The sequence below is a fragment of the Echinops telfairi genome, unplaced genomic scaffold, assembly GCF_000313985.2.
Source record: "Echinops telfairi isolate 266 unplaced genomic scaffold, ASM31398v2 ScPeMD7_12;HRSCAF=54, whole genome shotgun sequence".
Classification (NCBI taxonomy): domain Eukaryota; kingdom Metazoa; phylum Chordata; class Mammalia; order Afrosoricida; family Tenrecidae; genus Echinops; species Echinops telfairi.
This window is the reverse complement of record NW_022103909.1, coordinates 2,840,267-2,862,778: the sequence shown is the minus strand read 5'-3', so window position 1 is coordinate 2,862,778 and position 22,512 is coordinate 2,840,267. Positions and strand designations below refer to the sequence as shown.

General features: G+C 44.6%; 1 protein-coding gene across 1 annotated transcript in view; it reads left to right on the top strand.

Annotated features, from left to right (window-relative positions):
- The first annotated feature begins 1,910 nt into the window (after positions 1-1,910).
- Positions 1,911-22,512, top strand: part of DIP2B (disco interacting protein 2 homolog B) — a 129,188-nt gene continuing 108,586 nt past the window's right edge. Inside the window, exons 1-2 of the mRNA XM_045287226.1 lie at positions 1,911-1,938; positions 9,594-9,665. Of these exons, the coding sequence (XP_045143161.1) occupies positions 1,911-1,938; positions 9,594-9,665 (100 nt within the window). The remainder of the gene's footprint in view (positions 1,939-9,593; positions 9,666-22,512) is intronic.

Here is a 22,512-nt window from a genome sequence, read left to right as displayed (position 1 = left end):
TGATATGTAGCTCCGATACGTAGCGATGCAGACAGAAGCGTGTACAGTATGAGCCAATCAGTGGCAGTAATGACAGAGCATGTGCTGTTACGCAAAAACCGCGATAGAGTGAAGCCGCGCAAGTCGAAGCGCGAAGTGGCGAGGGTTCACTGTATTCCTTAACAGAAAAGCTCCAGTCCCATCCGGTGACTATTTAGGACTGATTTCTAAGGGTTGCTTCAACATCGTAGAACTCTTTAGTAAACAAAAACAGCAAAATGTGAGCTAGTGTTTCTCGATGTGCACCCCGTCAAGGCCTGTGCTGGTGCCGTCTGGGTCTGAAGCGGCCATCCCCTGAAGGATGCTTGACTTACACCACTTCAAAATGGTGGTTGGTGCCTCCTTGGGGGACCCAAATCGTGCTCCTTTTCAATGTTCTTTGAGTTTGGGGGGACAAAAAGATGTTGGCGCTAGAGGGGACATGGGGTCAGGTTTCTCATAGCACAGCCGCAAGAGTGAACAGGTTCATTGTCACCAAGGACACACAGACATTTCTCTTGGCCTTCTTTTCACCAATAGTGTCCCTTTTTCTTAACACTTTTTCATAATAAGCGCCTTTGCCTCTGAGAAAGACTCTGGAATTCCAAAACCAATCACCATAGCCTTCAGGAGGGCCTCCCTGCCCTGACTCGAACCGGCTCACAGTTCCCCTCAAAGCCACTGTTTGCATTGGGACACCCCTCCCCCTTTTATGACATCATCCTAATGAGATCCAGACAAGCACATTATCGAGAGAACTGGTCTCCAGGCATCTTCTGATCACAGAGACGTGTTTGCACATGTTTTGTTGGGTAGACCAGTGCTTCCGGGTTTAGGAACCGGCCCTACCAGCAGTGCCTTTTTAAAACCGTAACCCTCCTCTAACATTAGACCTCGTGCTCTGTCTTTACCAGCAGTAGCATATACTTTCCATTGTTGACGGTCTCTCATTGAAAAGATGATAGGGATTAAACGAGATGTTCACAAAGGGCCCTAGTTAGGAAAGGAGAAGAATTGCAGTGCCTACTGGAAAGCCATCTGTATTTCAGAGTGAGTCATAGACATTGTTTATTCTGTGATGTTGGGGTTGTGAACTGTGTTGTCAGGTGCCACCGAGTCAGTTCTGACTTACGGGGACCCCATGTACAACAGCGGCGGAACCCTGCCTGCCTCTGCAGTGACTAGCAGGTTAGTTACATCCAAGCACTGCTTCCGATTCGGGGCCCCCAAAGATAAATAACAATGGACAAGAAAAAGGCCCAGACCCTGGGTCTAGTTGGGTATCCTTAACAAGACATTAACTTTTCATGCCTCAGTTTCCTGTTCTGTCCTGAAAGCAATACCTTTCCTGTTGTTTGAGGAAAAGTTTTAGGCAAATCAAACAGATTGTTGGCGGATTGTTGTAAAAAGTTAGACTGTGATGGAGAGCCGTTGAAAGAAGAGGAAAGTAGAAGGGTCACCCCTGTGAGAAAACCAGCCCTCAGCGTCAAGGTTCTGAGGTAGAAAGCAAAAGGCCGGGCCTTTCGTTCGGCTGTTCAACTCCGCTAGCCTCCGGTGCCATTCAGGGGCACTCACAAGGTGTCCCTGCACAATCAGTGTGCCCCCGGCCACTGGCACCACAGCTTGACTACGTGTGACTTTGAGGCGGGACTGCCATGGCTCGAATCTCTGTATTTCCTCTGGAGCAGAAAGGGTGTCTATATGGCAGGAGCTGCCCTCCTTGTTCTCTGTCAAGATGGTCTCTGGTATAAGCTACACGTGTGACTTGCTGACCTTCCAGAATGTTCAGACCCTGTGTTTGTGTAGCTCCCAGTTGCTTAGGGTGTTGTGCCAAGTCACCTGCAGGCATTACATAGGGTGGCCGTACTTCTCTGACTCTACTAAATGTGGCCATGGAGAGAGAGAGCGAGAGCAAGACTAGTAAGTCACTATGAGGGTGTATCATTAGGGGTCCCTATCCTCTTTCTGTTTTTAGTATGAAAGGTCAGACCCAAAGCAGTGTCCCTCTGCCCACCTCCCCCAGCCAGGCAGAGATAGCCACGCTTCCTCCTGCACTCACTGTGCGTCCACTGAGGGGGCTGCCCTCAGGCAGTTCCATCGTGGAGGGTTGTAACGCGTGTTTGCAGCTGTCTCCCTCCCCACAGTAGGCTTCCAGTAAACTTTTGTTGATAATGTTTTCTCTATCTCAAACTTCATACTCTACTTCTAACTACAATACCAGCCCTATAAAATAGACTTCATTCCGTTTTCTTCAGTCATGGAAACTAAGACTCAATGAGAGGCAAAGTTAAAACTCATCTGACTCTAAGCGGATTTCATAAAGTTTGGGGGGAAATGCAAGTGTCTTCAAGTTCCATTTCTTCACCAGTTTTCTTAAGCCCCCCATGTGGCCAGGCAATGGGTAAGGCTGGGCAGTTGAAGCTGCTTTGTCTAATTCCACTGGTTGTACATTCTTAGCCACAGGACAGTACTGCCTCCTGCCTGGAGACTTGACCGCTGACTCATGGCAGGACTGCTCTCCCTCTGACCTTCTGGCTTTAAGAGGCCGTGAGCTGGCAGGCTTGCCTGCTGCTGATATCCATTCATACTCATTGATTCACTGTTTGTCATTCAGCTTGAAGAGGACTTCTGCCAAGCCACTTCCATTGACCGCAGGTGGGGAGGAGAGGAGTCGGGTGTATATTTCCTCTCTGCTCCACCCTGTTCGGGTTTCCTCGCTCCATACACCCGTACAGGGTGGTCGGGATTGGGCAGCGCTGGTGCTAGCGTACCGTCCCGAGTCTCGTGCGTCTCGCCTACTCAGGGCTCGTCTCGTGGTGCTTTGGGTTGGTATTGTCTCACCAAGACTAGGGTAGGCGTCTTCGCACGCACCAGGCACTGCAGACCCCAGGGCGAGGCTATGTTTCTGAGTGCACACACGAGTGGAGAGATACGGTATCGTAGTGGGAAGGGACAACTAAGTGCTCTGGATTTGCTTAATGCTCAAAAAAAAAAAAAACTTGAACAACAGGTTTAACTTCAACATATGCCACTTGAATGCAAATTTAATACAGGTATAGTTACCACACTGTTTTTAGTACCAGGTGCCAGATGGCAAAAAGTCTGCCCGAGGAAGAATGACTGGGGTGTGGCTTAGTGTCTGAGCCCCTCCCCAGGTCCCTGGCTCTCCCTGGAGACAGCAAAGCCAGTCAACTGAGGCACCCTATATCTGGTACCTTCCTCACCCCAGACCAGCCACATGCCAGGGACAGGTGCTAGTAGTCCCCACCCTGGTCCTAGGTTTTAAGTCACGCATCCGAAGCTGCTTCACTCCCTCACTGCCCAATACAGACCATCAACACGTTAACCAAACTCACTGCCATCGAGTCGATGCCAACCTAGCAGTGAGCCAACTGCAACTCATAGCAACCCTGTCGGGCAGGGTGGGACTGCCCCTGTGGGTTTCCAAGGCAGCAACTCTTACCCAAATACAGTTCGCCTGGTCTCAATTCATTCGCAGTGAAGCTGATGCTTGCTCCATGGGAAGGGCCTGGGAAATTGTATTCTCACAAGTTCCTCAAGTGATTTCTTAAATATTGGGCAGGTTTGGACAACATCACTTTAGTGCAGCGAAGGCGGCTGACCCACAGGTGGTGAGAATGTTTTAACTCTTCAGTGGACAGCTGCCGCGATGTGGAACACCAGCCTTCCTAAATTCCTTCTGCCTGGCCGTGCTCTCAGGCGGGATGCGTCTGGGCCAGTGGTGGCAGCCCCGTGGCTTGGAGTGCCCAGTGATGAATATACTTCGTCTTCCTCTCCAAGCACACCCAGGGGTTGCTTTTCCAGCCACCTGTGAGGTCTAGTGGACAGGTTTCTGTAAACTTCACCACATTTCTCTCCCCGTCCTGCCAGCTCCTGCTGCAGTAAAGAACCGCTCATTACCAGTTTTTCCACCCAAGTACACATGTCTTCTTGATTGAGTGTTCTCGCTCTGCCTCCGTTTTGCTCATTCATTCAGTCACCCATTCAACAAGTATCTATTGTGCCAGGCTGTGGGCGAGTAGCAGAGAGGAACAAAATGTAATCCCTGCCCTCAAGTGCACAGTCGAGAAGGGAGACAGATGTATAAACAAATCATTAAGACACCAGTGGTGTGCTAAGTGCCGTCTTCGACGTGTGTGCAGAGCGGTAGGAGGAAGGACAGGGAAGACCGCTCAGAGGAGGGCGACTTGTGCACAGGGTCCGTTCTCATTGGAGAGAACGGGGGAGGGCCCTGTGAAGTGTCGGTGTGGCTCTTCCTTCAGCCCAGGTCCCCACGGTCTCACCGCAGCTCAGCTTCCCCTAGGTCTCCTCGCCCGCTTTGATCATTTATGGGTCTGTGCTAATTGCAGGGCTGAATTAGACTCTCTTGATTGACCTCTTTCACAGCCCGAGATGGTTAGTAGCTGATTAATGTCCAGGATACCAAGCCCAACAGTTTGTCCCACGATCATTCACTGACAGTGAGTAATTGAGACGGCCCGAAAGCGTTTAAAAGCCTTTCGCTCTATCGGCCGGGTTCCGAGCCAGCCGTAGTGGTCTTTGTGGGTGGATTGTGTGTGCGGTAGAGCTTGGGGACCTGGTGAGTGGGGACTGGAACTGGAGAATGCCCCATTATTTCTTTTGTAATAGAAGACGAGATTTCCTGTTGTCAACATAGACTTCCCTGCTTGCCTGCTCTCTAATTGTATTCATTGTTCGAGATTACCTAGACTCTTGAGTTGCCTAATTTGCAAAAGGGTTGTGTTTTAATTTCAGAAACTGCGCTGCAGGTTTCTGTATTCATAGAGAACTTGAGACGGGGAGCCAAGTATGATTGAATTTGTTTGTGTAGTCAAGTAAGTAGCCGTGATCGAAAGCATGAAATGCTTATTGTATCTTCATGGTAGAAAAGTTAGAGAAAATAAAAGCAAACAAAATGGGTCAGGGCTAAAAAGTAAAAATCCATGATCTCCTAAGCCATAGCTGACCACTGCTAACATGTAGATAAATATTCAGATTTTTCTGTGTGTCCATATGTGTACATAAAAATATTGTTATGCCTCAAATTGAGTCATGCTGTGGAAACGGTTAGTATATTGCTTTTTAAAAAAGCCTGTCATCTTGTGACCATTTTATTATTTTAGCATATCTACATCTAAGAGCCCTTCATTCCTTCTTTTTCTTTTGGAGTTTTAGAGGCTTTGTTTAATTTAATTTATTTTATTAATCATTTTATTGCAAGCTCTTACAGATATAACATTCCATAGTTCAATCACATCAAGCAGTGTTGTACAATTGCTACCACTACCAGTTTCAAAACATTTTCTTTCTTCTTGAACTCTTTGATATCAGCTCCCCTGTATCCCTTCCCTCCCCACCCCATCCCCAGGAACCCTTTATATATGTAGTTTTTGCTGCATCTTACACCATCCCATATATCCATCTACTTACAGTTCTGTTATTTGTGTCCCTGGAATGGGGTTATACAGTCTCAGTGCTACCAGCTGCTTACCCCACCCCCTTCCCATACCCTTAGGGAACCATTACTCCCTTTACGGTTTCTGAAGGGTTATCTATCTTGGCTTTCATGTATGGAACCGTCTTAATTATACAAATGAACACATGCAAATTTAACAAGATTAATGAGGTAAAATAAAAACCATAATAGTAAGGGGAGAAAATATTAAAGAACTAGAGGATAGTTATGTAGTTCAGGGAGCCCTTCATTCTTGTGTGTGTTTGTTTGGTGAGCACTTAACACAGAAAATAGGTTTCCATTAAACAATTTCTGTGCATATTGCTCACTGATTGTATTTTTCGGGTTCAGTTTCCATTAGCCTAACTTCCCTCCCTGTAGCTGCTTATCTTTGCTTTCGGGGAAATGTTGACCATTTGCCTTCACAGAGATGCCTTTTTTATTTTAATAAGGGGAACAGCACTGTTGGGGGACATGGCTTATTTTACGAGTCAGTCCATGAGGTCGAAAGATGACCTCTGGAGCAGTTTCAGGACCAAGTTGAAAGGGCTGTAGTGGCCTCAGTTCTGTCTTATATTCTTCTCTCATTCCATGGGGAGCCCTCTGTCATGTTCCTAGTCGGAATGGTTGGTGGTGTTAGCGGTAACCAAGTACTATCCAGTTTTTCGGGTCTTCGGACGGGTGAACTCTGATTCATGTAGGCCAGTCGTCAGTCCTCTAGACGGCCTTTTTTCTTTGCATCTTTGGTTTCCTCCTTTCTCTTTTGTCTCAAAGGTGTAGAGACCAGTAGTTTGTATCTCAGATGGCAGCTCACAAGCTTTTAAGACTCCAGACACAGGCCACCAAACTAGGGTGTAGAATATACACTCATGGACTGGTGTGCCAATCGATCGTGGGCCTCGAAACCCAGTAAGCTAACCTACGAAGTGTTGGGATAGGTCTAGGACAGCGGTTCTCAACCTGTAGCAACAAAAATAATGTTATGGTTGGGGGGTCACCACAAAACGAGGAACTGTATTAAAGGGTCACGGCCTTAGGAAGGTTGAGAACCACTAATCTAGGAGGTATCTTTCACCCAGCCCCCTTTGCTGATGATATACCCACTCCTTTATCCACTTGGTTCAGTTCCACAAACAAGGTTATTTTGTGAAAAGCGACATAAGTGAAAATGGAAGATGAATGTATTGTTATATAACTGCCAAAATTTACCTGTGCGTAACTGCCAAACCCTTCCATTTGACATGGCTTTAACCATCAGAGCTAGATGGTTGCACCTCGACATTTGTTAATGCCAGACATACATCATTAATGTAATGTGCAAAATAGCTGCATAGTAGATGTACTTCTATGGTTGTAAATGTGAAAAGTGATGGTAAGTAAGGAGTAGGTGCACATATGAATACTCACCTGCAGCTCATATGTTAGAGGAAGATATGTGTATGTGTGTAGGTGCATCTGTGTGAGGAGCCCTGGTGGTGTGTAGTGATTACACATTGGGCTACTAACTGCTGGGTAAGCCTTTCGAAACCCCCTGCCAGCCCCATGGGAGAAAGATGAGGCTTTCTACTCTCGTAGAGAGTTACCATCTCAGTAACCCACAGGAGCCATTCTACCCTGTCCTATAGGGCAGCCATGAATTGACTCCATAGTACTGTTTGGTTTACAAGGGTGAGTAAAACAACATTGCGATAACTAATTGAACTCTTCAGTAAACAAAAATACTATTCTCCCTCCCATCCCTGGTAACCACTGCAGCACAGTGATTTCTGTACTAATACCTAGTTCTGTATTTTTATTAAAGTATAGCATCAGATAGTATTTGCCCCTTTGTGACTGACTCAAGCATAGTGCCTTCCAGATTCATCAATATTATGTTTCCCAGCCCCCTCGTTATTTTTATACCTGTGAAGTACTCTTGTATTTATGTACTTCGTATTGCTTAACCGTGTGTTCAATGATGGGCACTTAGCTGAGTCCCATCTCTTTACTACTGTGGATAGTATTGCAGTGGAGGTAGGCATGCATGTGTATTTGTAGCCCTAATGTTAGGTCTTTGAGGTGTATATTTGGGAGTGGTGTTGGTGGATCAAATATTTCTAGCTGTTGCTTGTTTTGTACTTTATGAGAAAGCACCATGCTGGTTTTGTTTTTTTCTTTAAAAACAAAAACAACTTTTAATTGTGGATTGAGTCAGTCTGCAGAGCAAATCTGCTTTTTAGTCAACAGCCCGTACACATTTCCATGTCATTGGTAGGAAGCCCCAGAGTGAACATCCCTTATCTCCTCAGTGTTCCAGTTTCCATTCCTCCTCCTTTCCCGGCCCTTCTGAATTTGATCCTTGGGTGAATGCTTCCCTTTCTCTCTCAAATGGTTGATTTTTCTAAGGTGTGCATACCTTCCTAATGTTATCGTTTCCCTCATAGTCTTGGCTGTTGTTTGGCTGAAAATTGAGCCATGGGGTGAGTTTGGTTCCAGACCTGCAGAGTGACTAAGGGCCATCATTTCCGGGGTTCCACTAGTTCCTATCCAACCAGTGAGCCTGGTCTTTTTAGTGTCATACTGTTTTCCATAATGTTTGTACTCATTTATAATCCCACCAGCAGTCGATGGGATTCTAGTCTTCCCACAACCTCATCAGGGTTCCCTGATTTCATTTGCCTGCTCTCCCTGCCCCTCCCTGCCTTCTCATGTTGGGTTTTAGGCAGCTGTTTCTCTTTTGGTTACTATAGTTGGCCATTCTGAGGAGCACATGCTTCACTTGTGTTTGTTTTATAGTCCCATCTGTCAGTTGGCTGGAGGATCCTGTATAGCATTAGACTACCAACCACGTGGTCAGCAGTTCAACCCCACTGACCGCTCCTTGGAAGAAAGATGAGAGACTCTGTCCCATTCAGATTTGTTACCTTGGAAACCCTATGTAGGGCCACTAGGGGTCAGAGTGGACTCAATGGCAGTGGGGATTTGCAGAGTAGTTGGCTGGGAGGTGGCCTTGGGGGTGTCTTCAGTTTCAAGAAAGAATGTTTCTTAGGGCGATCACCTCAGGGGTTCTTCTAAGTCTTGTTCCACCTGTAAGTTGGCTCTCTGTTTGTCTTTGAAGTTTGTCATTCTAATGCTGTGGTGGACACCCTCTAGACCTGACAACAGTGGCATCTGCTGTTGTGAGGGCTTATTGATAGCAGTTAGGCACCATCTAGTTCTTCTGGTCTCAGGGTAGAGGAGGCTGTGATTCATGTGGACTCTTCGTCCAAAAGGACCTTTAAAATATTTCATCCCAATGCTCAAGCATCAGTTTCTCTTTTAAACTAAACCTTCAGTTTTATGTGCTTCTAGGGCCTTTCTGAGCTAGAATCAACATGACAGCAATTTTTTTATATATAGCAATACAATACAAGGAGACTTAAACAAATCCATGGAAAAATGGAATGACAACATAATGGAATTTTCCCTTGAACTTTTGAAGTGCCTCTCCCATCCTGTCTTTCCTCACTCTCCTTGTAATTGAACCTGCAAATCACTTGTACTAATGAAATCAAACTGGAGAAAAATCGTATGCCAGCTTGGCCGCATCCCCTTTTAGGATTTCTTAAACACCATCATCAGAGATCTGGTGGTATCTTGCGTTAAGCATATGACAGCTAATTGTGTAGTTGGTAGTTCAAGCCTACCATCTGCCCCTCACAAGAAAGAAGAGGCAGTCTGCTCCTGTAAAGATTCAGAACCCCCTTGGCGCAGTTCTACTCTGTCCTTATAGGGTTTCTGAGTTGGAATTGGCTGGACAGCAGTGGGTTTGGCTTTGGTTTGGGTTAAATACCAACAACTCTTTGGGATGCTTAGGAATTTGGCAGTGCCTGTCACGGTATGCAGTCTACTGCTGTGCTAGATTGGTTGGTTTAAGGACAAGCCCAACAATTTTCCACAAGCAACTAGCTCCAAGCCTGTGGAAAATCACACATAGCGGAATCCTTGGCAAAGAACCAAACTTTTATCCCCCTTCTATGTTTTACTCCTATAACACTCTGTAATTAATTTTATTTTTACAGTGGACGACTACAGAGTACGAATAATGCATAGCCTATTTCTGTTTCCTTTGCGATTTCAGGGGACATCACCCAGAAAGGATATGAAAAGAAAAGGTCAAAGCTCCTGTCTCCTTACATCCCACAGACACAAGGTAGGCCAATGAGAAATGTTTTTAACTTATTCAGTTGTTTTTTTGTCTGTTTTTTTTTTTAAACACCAGAAAGATGCTGTCTTACAAGAGATCTTCCTTTTGTTGGTTCCTGTTTTTCCCTCCCTTCCTCACCCGGGGAGAGAAAAAGGGAAGGACAGGAAGGAGGAAGCGGATCTCTGTTGTCCATCTGCTGTATGCTGCTGCCATAAGTTTGCCGACAGGCACTTTTAAAACACCCCAGGTCATCATATCATGTCCTCAGGGCCTGAGGAGGGTGTGCGGGCCTGACTCTGTGCAGAGCTTCCTGGACAGTGGCCAGGCTATGGGTCGTGATGCCCAAGCACAGGCTGTGGTGGGAGGAGCAAGGCAGGCAAAGATGAGAAAGGATTGGTTCCGTATCACTGGGCAGCCCAGTCTTGGTGTGCTTGAGGCTTTTGATTGTAAGAGCCCTAAACACATGCTTACATTAATTCACGGGCAGACTTAACCACCTCTCTGTGGAGGGAGTCTGGCCCTCCTCTAGTGCATCAGCAAGTCCTCTATCGCTTTGTTCTTGATTCCAAAGAGGTGGCGGTTACCTTTACCTGTACGCAAAACTAGGGCGCAGTCGCCACATCTTTAACATGATTCTGCTCCTAGAGTTTTTTTTGGTAGCCTATTTCTCCTTTAATCTCCTTTATTCTAAGGAATTCTTTCCCTCCTGTCATCAAAGTCAGCTTCCATAAGCCTGTCTTTTGTGGAACCAATTGCTTGTTTTACTGGATGCTGACTGCTGAGAGGACTTTCTGTGGCCCACTAATCTGATATCAAGCGTTGCTGAATAGCATCTGGTCTGTAAATGTTTGTTGAGTGAATAATCGGATCGATGAATGATGCTGATAAAACCAGTATACTTCACTGAACATCTTGGTTAATTTCCTACATTCTTCTTCTTGGAAATCCCTCCTTGCAAAAGCTAGTGGGTTAATCCAATGATAGCCAATTGAGATATCTTAGTGAAGGAGATGGATGTAGAAATGAACTGAGAGAGAGAGAGAGAGAGAGACCGGACCAGTGGCAGCTTGTGAAGTCAGCATTTGCTGAGCACAGCATTGCAGTCTGGGGGCCAGGGGAATAGGGGACAATGATTGGCTGCTTATCCATGGCTTTGGCCCGTGCCTCTGAAATCCCAGAGATGGACTTTAGTTGCTTTGTGTAGAAGTCATCAGGACTTGAGAGAATAAATAACTTAGGATGAAATAGAACTATTAAAATAGACAACGATCTGTTGTTTTTTTAATCTGTTGTCAGCCACATCGAAATTCAGTCGTGTTCAAAAACCAGTTATTATTTTACTCTAAGAACTCCCTAAGGTGTGCTCAAGTTTGTATGGGCGGCACATCTCTATCACCAGCAGGCAGACCTCCTCCCTGGGGAGCAAAATCATCAGTCAAACCAGAAACCCAAACCACTGTCGTTGAATCCAACCCCAAAGTTGTTTATTGACTGCGGATTTAACGAATCAGGTGTTTAATTCAAAAGGGTCCAAAGGATGTGGTCTGTCCCTCTCACAATAGGGACGAGCCTGCAGGTGACCTCCCGGGGAACACAGTGACCATTTATCAAAGATCAGGCCTGCCACATCGGTGTCCATCTTGTTTACGCCCTTCCTTTTGGTTATAAAGGACAGTCCCTCCACCTGGGCTTCAGGTCCATCCCCTCCTGCCTGTTTAGAAATCTCAACTGTGCCCTTCGCTGCTATCAGGCAGGGCGATGGGAGCAGTCTGCCATGGGGGCAGTGAGCAAAGGGGTACGTAGTCTATAGAAAATTAAGAAGTAATTATAAAGCCAACTAGAGTTTGAGCTGCTTTTTATTACCACCATGTGTGGCAATTCTGGAACACCACCAGTAATGAAATGCTCCTCCTGCTGAGGCAGACGGCTTCATTGCCCCCAAGTAGGCCATTGTCTAGTCTCTGGCATTGTCTAGTCACTCAGGGCCTCCTCTCACCCAGACCCTTCCTTGTTCTCACTAGTGCCCTTGTTGTGGCTTCCAGTGCCACCTCCTCTTTCTCCCCATCGTAATCAAACTGCTCAGAAGGGTCTCTATGTGCCACACGCCTCTATTAATGCCTTTCCTCATCGCAGCATACTCTAGCTCCCCTGGAGCGCTCACAAGAGCTCTTTCAGTAGCATTCAGCTCTCTACCTCAGGAAGCTCTTCTCTCTAAGTGTTCTCCTAAGCCCCGTCCTCCTCTTGTGCTGCAGTTCTTGGTCATCCTTGCAGGCACATTCATCCCCTTCTCTTAAACATTGGAGTTCTTGAGTCAAGGCCCAACCCCCCTGGACATCTCTCTCTGTATCAGCGGCTCTCGAATTGAAGCCTGCATCAGACTCCCTGAAGGGTTTGTTACCACAGAGGTTACCACACAGGTTGCCGGGCCCCACTCCCAGGGGGCAGGAGCCCTGGTGGCATAGCGGTAGAGTGCTCTGCTGTGAGCACAGAGGCTGGTGGCTGAACCCATCAGATCCTCTCTAGGGGAAAGATGGGGCAGCCTGCTTCCATGAAGCCTTGGGAACTCGAAGGGGGCAGGTCTGGACTCAGTGTCAGTGGATGTACTCCCCAGTAGGGAATTGACATGTCTGTCAAGTGCCCAGGTGATGCTGAGGTTGCTTGTCCAAGACCACACTTTGAGAATCAAGGCTCTAGAGCCCTAGCTTATTTCAGCCACACCTGCAGCTGTAATTATGGTTTAAATGCAGGTAACGCACAAGTATGTATCTCCAACCCAGATCTCTCCTGAGCTCTGGAGCATTAAATCTACCTATCTACTTGACAGTGAGACTGACATTATCTCAAAAGCACCTCCAGTTCGGCAGGTCTCCAAGGTGAACAGCCTTGGGCATGTGGAGAAGGGTTCTAAGTGGACAGCAGCTGAATATGGGTCAGTTGGTCTCAAGGACCATCCGAACGAAGGTACAGGCGGTGGCCTCTAGGGTCCTCAGCCAATCAGAAGAATGTTGAGTTCAGACCCACAAATCTAGGGGGGTGGAGATGGGTGCTGCAAGGCATCTCGTGAAGTAATGCGGCTGGTCCCAGAGAAGCCAGCAGGAACCCCCTGAGTCCATTTCTCTTTGTGAAAGGCAGGGTGCCCTGGAACCGGTGTGCTCTGAGAGGGGGCTGTGCGTGCAAGGCATCACGGTTCTGGCCATGTCCAGGGACTCTCACTGGCCCTTGGAAATCTAAGGGAGAGGGTGTCAGTCTCGGGTACTTGTCCGCAGAGTTCCACTTGCTGACCCATTATGGAGTGAGAGAGCTCAGTGCCTTCGGCTGAGGCTCACTGGTGGAGTTGGGGTACTTCCCAGCACTTAATTGGTAGAGCCAAAGAGCCTTGTGACACTTGCAGAGAATTTTATAACTACCACCAAACCCTCCCCACAAACAAAGTACAATTAAAAATGAGAAACAAAACTATAACAGCATCCAACCCACTCTTCTCATCATTTTGCACTGCTGAGTCAGTAGACCTCACATAGGAGTCGGCATCCACTTGATGTGGTTTCAGTCAGTGAGTTACAGACGTAGAAGTTGTCCTCCCCCTTCCTTCTCTATTTCCTGTTCAGTTTGTTTTCTTTGTCTTCTTGAGCCAGTTTTGGCCAATTCAATTTTTCTGGGAAATTCTCTGTTTTGCGTTACGTTTTCAACATTTATTGGCTAAATTATCAAAATATTTGCTTGGATTTTACAATCTCTTTTGTTTATTTTGCTTACTTCTAATGCTTCTTACTTTCTTCACCAGTCTTCTAAGAGTTTTTTCTTTTCATTGACCTTTTCTAGTTTGTCTTTATTTTCTAATTAATAGTACCCTCCTTTTAGTCTTTTCATGATTTTTTGGTACTTTTTCTAGATTTCCTACCTTCTGTTTAATATAAGACTTTCTTACTTTACCGTGGTCAGAGAATATGCCTAGACAAAATCAACTATTGGATATTTGTTAAGATATACTTTATTGGGTGCATAAGCAAATGCGGTAAAGAAAGCTGATGGTGCCCAGCTATCAAAAGATATAGCGTCTGGGGTCTTAAAGGCCTGAAGGTAAACAAGTGGCCATCTAACTCGGAAGCAACAAAGCCCACATGGAAGAAGCACACCAGCCTGTGTGATCACGAGGTGTTGAAGGGATGAGGTATCAGGCATTAAAGAATAAAAAAATCATATCATTGTGAATAAGGGGGAATGTGGAGTAGGGACCCAAAGCCCATCTGTACGCAACTGGAGGAGACGAGCCAGTCAGGGTGCAGTGTGGCAACGATGAAACATACAATTTTCCTCTAGTTCCTAAATGCTCCTCCCCCCACTATCATGATCCCAGTTCTACCTTACAAATCTGGCTAGACCAGAGCATGTACACCAGTACAGATAGGAACTGGAAACACAGGGAATCCAGAATGATGATCCCTTCAGGACCAGTGGTGAGAGTGGCGATATCGGGAGAATGAGGTAGAGAGGGGGAACCGATTACAAGGATGTATATATAACCTCCTCCCTGGGGGATGGACAACAGAAAAGTGAGTGAAGAGAGACGTTGGGCAGTGGAAGATATGACAAAATAATAATTTATATTAATTATCAAGGGTTCATGAGGGAGGGGGGAGTAGGGAGGGAGGGGGGGGAATTAGGAGCTGATGCCAGGGACTTACATGGAGAGCAAATTTTTTGAGAATGATGAGGGCAACGAATGTGCAAATGTGTTTTATACAATTGATGTATGTGTGGACTGTGATAAGAGTTGTATGAGCCTGCAATAAAATGATTTTTTTAAAAGATAAACTTTATTATATTGATTATTTAATGTGTAACTATTAATATAATTGTTATTAATAGACTGGTAATATTAATAACCCTTTTAATAGTATCATTACTATCATACTGTTTATTATGCTTCTGTAATTCTTCTATTGTGCTTTAGTTGTTGATGGAGGGTTCCACGTCCATTAGTTTAAACTAATTAATTGTTTAGAATTTCGTTCTTAAAGAATAGTGTGCTGATTCTGCTCTCACTGATACCTGAAATGTGAGAATCGGTTTTGGAATTGAGTAAAGATTAGAGGCTGGAGTACTTTTAAAGTGCCTGATAATAAAAGTCTTGATTGGTAAAAGGATGTGAGGGGGACTATAGAGAAAGTCTTATATAATTGTGGTGATGTTTGTATGACTCTTCTTAATACAATTGAACTATTGAATGGTATGATATGTGAATTATATGCCAATGAAACGGTTTTTAAGAAAAGAACACACATATTTCCATGATCTTAGAAACTACACATGGCATCAGTATAGAGTGTTGCTAGCAACACGGCTGTGGAACGTCCTTGTAGTGAGGCTTTAAAATAACATGCTGACCATGTGATTGGATGTTGGAGGAAGGGTGATGTTCTTTATGCAGTGGCAAAGACTTGCCTGGATTATGTTTAAATGTTTGTTGGAAGGTAGACTTTATACGAGATGAGCTTAAATATCTGGCTGATTAGGTTTCTAAGCAAGATCTTAAAGGGGTCATGCAGGTTCTTGTGGCTAAAAGGGCTTACAAATGAATTCAAGTGCAAAATAAAAAACAAATGTAAAGTTTTGGAGAATTCTTTTGTATAAACTAAGGACACACATACTGGTATGTTCACCAAAGATGTGGTTAACACAGTCCTTTGTTAAAGAGATTAAGTCTGTGACTGATGGATCAACCCAAGGGTCACAGCAGAAAACCAACCCACTAGGCTGAAAGGGGCAGGGGAAATGCAGTTTGTTGCCTCTTGGCATATTCTGCAGGCAGGAAAGGCCAGAGATGAGAGTTGTAGACCTGGAGTTGATTTAAGACGTTCGCAGTGAGGTGATAAGGTGAGTGTGTTTTGAATGTGGGAAGGACCTGAATTTAGGGGGCCCAGGGCAAAGAGTTGGACCCACCATAGTCTGTCTGTTTGTTGTACTGTGGTGGCTTGTGTATTGCTGTGATGGAAGCTATGCCTCACTAGTATTTCACATATAAGTAGGGTCACTCATGGACAGGTTTCAGCATGGCTTACAAGTAAGAACAGACTAGGAAGGAGAAATAAGTGGTCCACTTCCCAACAATTAACCTTTGACCATCTTAAGAGTAGCAGTGAAACACTGGAAGATAAGCCCTATTCATAGAAGAGTTGACCTTTATAATGTAGGTGAAGCAAAGCTTTAGGGACCTTTATTTGCTGTTGGGGCAAGACTCATGTCAAGAAGAAACCGTTGCAAGCATTCATTAATAATCATAACTCTAATATCGGGAATATGATTCTAGGAATTTTGGAAGTCATTAACAATGAAATGGAATTCATAAAGATAAATAGTGACTGAAATTAGGCTATTTTGAATTGGACAATCATGAGTCAGAATTAATGAGATTGCAGGGGATGGCAGAGTAATTACTGTGTGCTGGGAAGGGCAAACTGAAGATGATATCACATTTATTTTCAAAAGTAACATTGCAAGATCTTTTGAAGTGCAATGCTGCCACTAATTGGGTAATATCTGTATACTTACAAGGAAGACCAGTTAATATAACTAACTCAAGTTTTCGCATCAGCCACTAACACCAGTGGTAAAGAAATTGAAGAATTCTAGCAATTTCTTCAGTCTGAAATTGACCAAACATATAGTCAAGATGGTGATTGGAATAGGAAAGTTAGAAGCAAAGAGGAAAGATCAATTTGGCCTTGGTGATAGAAATGATGCTGAAAATTGCATGATGGAATTTTGCAAGACTCCACCTACTTTTTCATTGCAAATACCTTTTTCAGCAATATAAACAGCAACAATACATTGGACCTTGCAGGTAGAATACACACAAATCAAAATAATTACAACTGTGGGAAGCTACATGCTGAAGAAGCTCAAAATCATCAACCAAAACACGGTCAGGTGCTGACTGTAACCATCCACTGCTCCTATGCAAATTCTGGGTCAGGTTGAGGCTGAAGAAACCTAACTCCATGAGAGCTAAAATATGTTCTTGAGTATATTCCTCCTGAATTTCAAGTCCATTTCAAAAACAGACTTGATATGTTAACACGAAAGCCAGAAAACGTGATGAGCTGTGGGACGACATCAAGATCATCCGACATGAACAAAGCAACAGGCCGTTAAAAAAAGCAGGAAAGAAAGAAAATATCAAAGAGTATCAGAAGAGACTCTGGAACATACTCTTCATCATAGAGAAGCTAAAGCGAATTGAAGAGCTGGACAAAACGTTTGAATGGCAGCTCATGAAAACAAAGTAAAGTACTAAAATGAAATGTGCAAAGACCCGGGGTTAGAGAACCAAAAGAGAAGTGCATGCTCAGCATATCTCCAGCTGGGAAAAAAAAATCGAAGAAAAACTTCAAGCCTCAAGAATGCAATATTGAAGGATTCTATGGGCAGAATTTTGAGTGATGCAAGAGGCATTAAAAATAGATGGAAGGAATACACAGAGTCATTGTACCAGAAAGAATTGGATTGCATTCAACCATTTCAGAAGGCAGTATATGAACAAGAACTAATAGTGCTGAAGAGAGTGGTTTAAGCTGCACTGAAGATATTAATGAAAAACAAGGCTTCAGGAATTGAAGGCATTTGAATTGAAATATTTCAAAAAACTAATACACCTCTATAGGCTCTCATTTCATTAATCTCTGCCCAGAAATGTGGAAGACAGTGAGTTGGCTGTGGAAGACATCTGATTTTTTTCCCCCATTACAAAGAAAGGTGGCTTGATAGAATATGGGAATTACTGAACAATATCAGGAATATCACATCGTCAGTTCTGACTCATAGCGAAGCTGGACTATATGAAGAAGAATATGACAGCAAGATTGGAGGAAGGCTCATTAACAAACTTAGATATACAGGTGACAACAACCCTGCTTGCTGATTGTAAAGAAGATTTGAAACACTTACTGATGAAGATAAAAAACTACAGCGTTCCATAGGGATTACAACTCAATGCAAAGAGAACAAAGATTTTCACAACTGGACCACTAGACAACATCATTGGTCCAGTTGTTAAAATGTTGTTAAGGACCCACCATCAATGCGATGGAAACAGCAGTCAAGAAAGCAAATGACATCCTGCATTGGGCTAATTTACACAACATCTATTTAAAATATCGAAGAGCAAAGGTATCACTTTGAAGGCTAAAATGTCCCTAACCCAAGTCATGGAGTTTCAGGGGCTTCATATACATGTGAAAACGAGACAGTGAATAAAGAAGACTGAAGAAGAATTTATACCTTGAATCATGGTGTTGGCAAAGAATGAATTTTGCAGGTACCATGGGCTGCCAGGGGAGCAAACAGATCTATTTGTCTTGGAAAAAGTGCAGCAAGAATGCTTTTCAGAATCAAAGATGGCAAGACTTTGACTCAAATAGTTTGGCCGTGGTATCAGTAGAGATCAGTCCATGCTTGGTAAAGTAGAGGGTCGGGAAAAGATAGACTGCCAAGAAGATGGATTGGCACAGTGGCTGCAACAGTTGGCTCAAACATCAATTGTGGGGTTGGCACAGGAGTGGGCAGTGTTTGTTCTGATGAATGTAGGGTTGCTATGATGGCATGCATTGATGATTGCTATGATTGTAAACCAACAGGGGTGCAATGTTATGGACTGAATTATGTCTCCCTAAAGTATAAGATAGCTTCAAAAATTCATGGAAAATTCCAATCTCTTTTAATTCCATTTTGAAGGAGCTTTTTGAAAGTGGATCTCAACCTTCCTAATGCTGTGACCCTTTCATACAGTTCCTCATGTTGTGGTGACCTCCAACCATAAAATTATTTTTGTGGCTACTTCATAACTTAATTTTGCTATTGTTATGAATTGGGTAACCCCTGTGAAAGGGTTGTTTGACTCCCAAAGGGGTCGGGACCCACAGGTTGAGAACCGCTGCCCTATAGGGTTGTTATGAGTCAGAATTGAGAGCAGGCAAGTGAACTAAGAGAGAGGGTAAAATTGACGTCCAAACATGTGGATACTCCAAGTAACCAGGAAACAGAAGGTGAAGAGTGATGTGACCTTCCTCCAGAACCCAGAGAGAGAAGAAAAAGCCTTCTTCTTAAGCTTTATGGCACTATGAATTTGGAGTTACAGCTATGTACTTGTGATATTTCTGTTACACCAGCACTAGATAAATAAGACAATTGCATTGTTTGGTCCTTTTCTTAACTTTTGACTACTTGATCTAGCAATTCTGATAAAAGTGTGTTGAAAGAATATTGCGACGGTTGGGTTTTTAATCTTGTAATTCAGTTTTTCTTCATAGATTTCAGTGCTTTGTTACATGGTACATACACACATTGATTTTTTATCTTCTCCATGAAATATTCCTTATATCATGTCTTTGTTCACTTTTGAAAATCTAAATATGATTTTAGTTGTCCTCAAATTGGCTCCCATGGGCAACCCCCTGTCTGCAGCATAGTGAAACATCATCCAAGCCTACGCCATGTCCATGGTCATTGGCGTGTTTTGTGTCATGTTGAGTGCCTCCAGACTGGGGGCCCACATTCCAGTCCCGTTCCACACTGTGTGCTGCTGTGGCTCCCTGGGTTTGCTCCTGGTGGGTTCTCACTAGTAGATTGATTGTCAGGTCTCTGTTGCATTGTCATAACAACAAGCGAGGTGAACCAGGGAAGGGGTGGTGGAAATCTACACATCATCCAGAGCACTGGTTCTCCACCTTCCTCGTGCCGCGACCTTACATACAGTTCCTCGTGTTGTGGTGACACCCCCCAACCTTAGCATTATTTTCATGATTACTTCATCCGAGGAGCCGTAGGGAGCGGGCCTGCTCTGCCCCGTGGTATGATTGTGAGTCTCAGTTGCCTTGATAACAGTCAGTTGGGTTTTGGTTTAGGTTATATTATAGTCTGATGTGGAATTGAATGAAATGAGAGTAACTGTAACACTTTGGGATGGGGTCTTCCGATTTCTTCCAGGGAGATTCCGCTTCCTGCAGACTCTTTCTGTTGCCTTATTACATTTCATTCATCTCCAGTGATGAGCTGTTTCATTGTGGAGGTGTTCAATTGAGGGCAATTTATAAAATAGAGATTCTCACTCATCTCTCTTGAAATTAAAAAACCCATAAAACCTGCCACATTATATTACTAGAACAATCAGGTGCACATGTTCTTATATTTACTGTCAAGAAAGAAGAAATGTAAGTGTCTCTTGTTTCTGGGATTCCCATCTATCAGGAACCAGGAAATCCACTCACTCTCTAGAGAGTTGGCTTTTCCAAGCACACACAACACACTCCAACTCCTTTGTAAATTCAGCACGTGCGACTGCCCTGGAAAATGCAAGGTACATAGGAAGCAGCTTCCCTGTGCTGATCATGTGGCCATGTCTTGACATTAAGGTACTTTGGAGCCAAGCTGGTTCTGATGATTCCAGCTGGTTTTACTACAAAGAGGTATTCTATTCTAAAGAGAGGGTTACTGACAGCCCCCAGAGTGCCTCCCGTGTTCCATTTACTTCAAATGCAGGGGAGGCAGCGGCGGCCAGGCCAAAAGAGCTGCCGTATGCCTCATGACGACTGCCTCTGCCTGAAAGCCCCTGCACCCAGAACCTTACAGCTGGCCTCCCTCACCCAACGCAGTGCTTGCTCCATCGGACTTCCACTGCCAGGCCTTCCCATGCCAACCCTACCAAAAGCAGCTTCCAAACCCAGCATCCAGGTGCGTTTCTGTAAAGTTCTCTCTCTCCAGGTGACATAGATGATGATGGTTTGTTTATGGGTCTTGCTCCCCTGCTGTACTCGAAAGGTCTTGAAAGTCGAGACGTTACTTATTCGCTGTTTTTCTTCTGCATGCACACGGTATCTAGCACAGTGCCTAGCCCATAGTAGAGGTCCTGTAATGTGGGTGGGACTGAACCGAAGAGCACTTGGAATGTCTGGCTTAAAAGGATTTCCTTGGAGCTTCAGTAAACATGGGCGTGTTGGGTAAGGAAAGCAGCCAGGGTCTAGATTGGAGCTTGAGCTTTTTGTTTGTTTGGATCATAAGTTATTTTATCAACAATGTTTTTTTTTTAATGGGTGTGAGTGAGCTTTTTTCATCGACCCTGGGTATTTGTCTCCACTCCCAATGGGTTTTCTGATTTAGGCCGACTAAAACCTCATGGACTGGGCCGAGCATGTAAATTCTCATCAGAGATGCCAGCATTTTTTCTTTAATTTTAATTTTTTACTTTTTAATAAAGTTAATGCACTTAAGGATTTTAAGTCCTCAAACAACACCTGTAGGATTCTAACAGAGGAGTCCTAGTGGCGTAGCGGTTAAGAGGTGGGCTGGAAACCAGAATCAGCAGGACAAAGACAGGGCTTCCTACTCCTGTAAAGAGTTCCGTCCCAGAAACTCACAGGGCCAGGTCTACCCTGCCTTGTAGGGTCGCTGCGAGTCACATGGACTCGATGGCAGCACATTTGTTTGTTTTTTAATTTTTAAAAAAACATTTATTAGGGGCTCATACAACTGTTTGTTTTTTTTAACATTTTATTAGGGGCTCATACAACTGTTATCGCAATCCATACACACATCAATTGTGTAAAGCGCATTTGTACACCATTCTCAAAACATTTTCTCTCCACTTAAACCCCCCGACATTAGGTCCTCATTTTTCCCCTCCCTCCCCGCTCCCCCCTCCCTCATGAGCCCTTGATAGTTTATAAATGGGTATTTTGTCATATCTTGCCCTGTCCGACGTCTCCCTTCACCCACTTTTCGGTTGTCTGTCCCCCAGGGAGGAGGTCACACACGGTTCCATGTAATCGGTTCCCTCTTTCCTGCCCATTCTCCCTTTACCCTCCCTGTTTCGCCACTCACACCACTGGTCCTGTAGGGCTCATCTGCCCTGGATTCCCTGTATTTTCAGTTCCTATCTGTACCAGTGTGCATCCTCTGGTCTAGCCAGTCTTGCAAGGTCGAATTCGAGTCATGGTAGTGGGAGCGGGGAGGAAGCATTTAGGAACTGCAGCACATTTGGTTTTGTTGTTTTTTAAGAATAATTGCAGCAACAATAAAAGAGGAATGCTCTGTCTCCCTCTCTGGAGACCATTTCTTTCAACTCCTCTAGATGTTTCTTTTGGCACCTACTTCTGTATTTCACAGTAACAGTTATACTATTATTTCTTTCTTTTCAATTTCAGGCATTATTTATTCATTTCCTACTGTCAAAGATTAGACCTCTACACTCTTTCATGTCACCCCTTCACCTTGGGGAGGCACAGACCCCACACATCTGCTTCCTCCCACCCCACCTGCCCATCTCATGCTTCCTCTGGGCTGTGTGCGCAGTTGGGAGTTACTTTTTGTTTATTTGTTTAATTCCGCCTTCACCATTGCCAGTATTATGATTATGTGCATATTTTTCACAGCTCAACCTCTTGCTTTACTATGATTACATTTCCTTTCTTAGGCAACGTTTTGTTCTCCCCAGAGCTATGCTCTCAGCTTTGTTATTATCTTTGCAGAGACAACTGGGGCCCCTCTGTGCTTGCATCCTTGCCTTCTCGCCCTGCGTCACCTTCCTGCCCATCCTAGCAGTTTGTTGGGAAAGAGCAGGCCTAGCTAGAAGGGTTGACTCTGCCAGGTGTACTCAGGAGTCTCTATGCTCACTTTGCTAGTCAAGGGTGGCTCTGCATTTTCATAAAGAAATTTGTATCCATTTAAAAGTTCTCGGGGATCATGGGGCCTCATTTTGGCCTTCTACCAGCTGCCTGCACGGAGCATTGAAAACCAGAGGGCAGCCTCTCCTCTGGGTGGACCCCAGAGCAGCCAAGGGGAGTCCTCTAGGAGCTCCCCA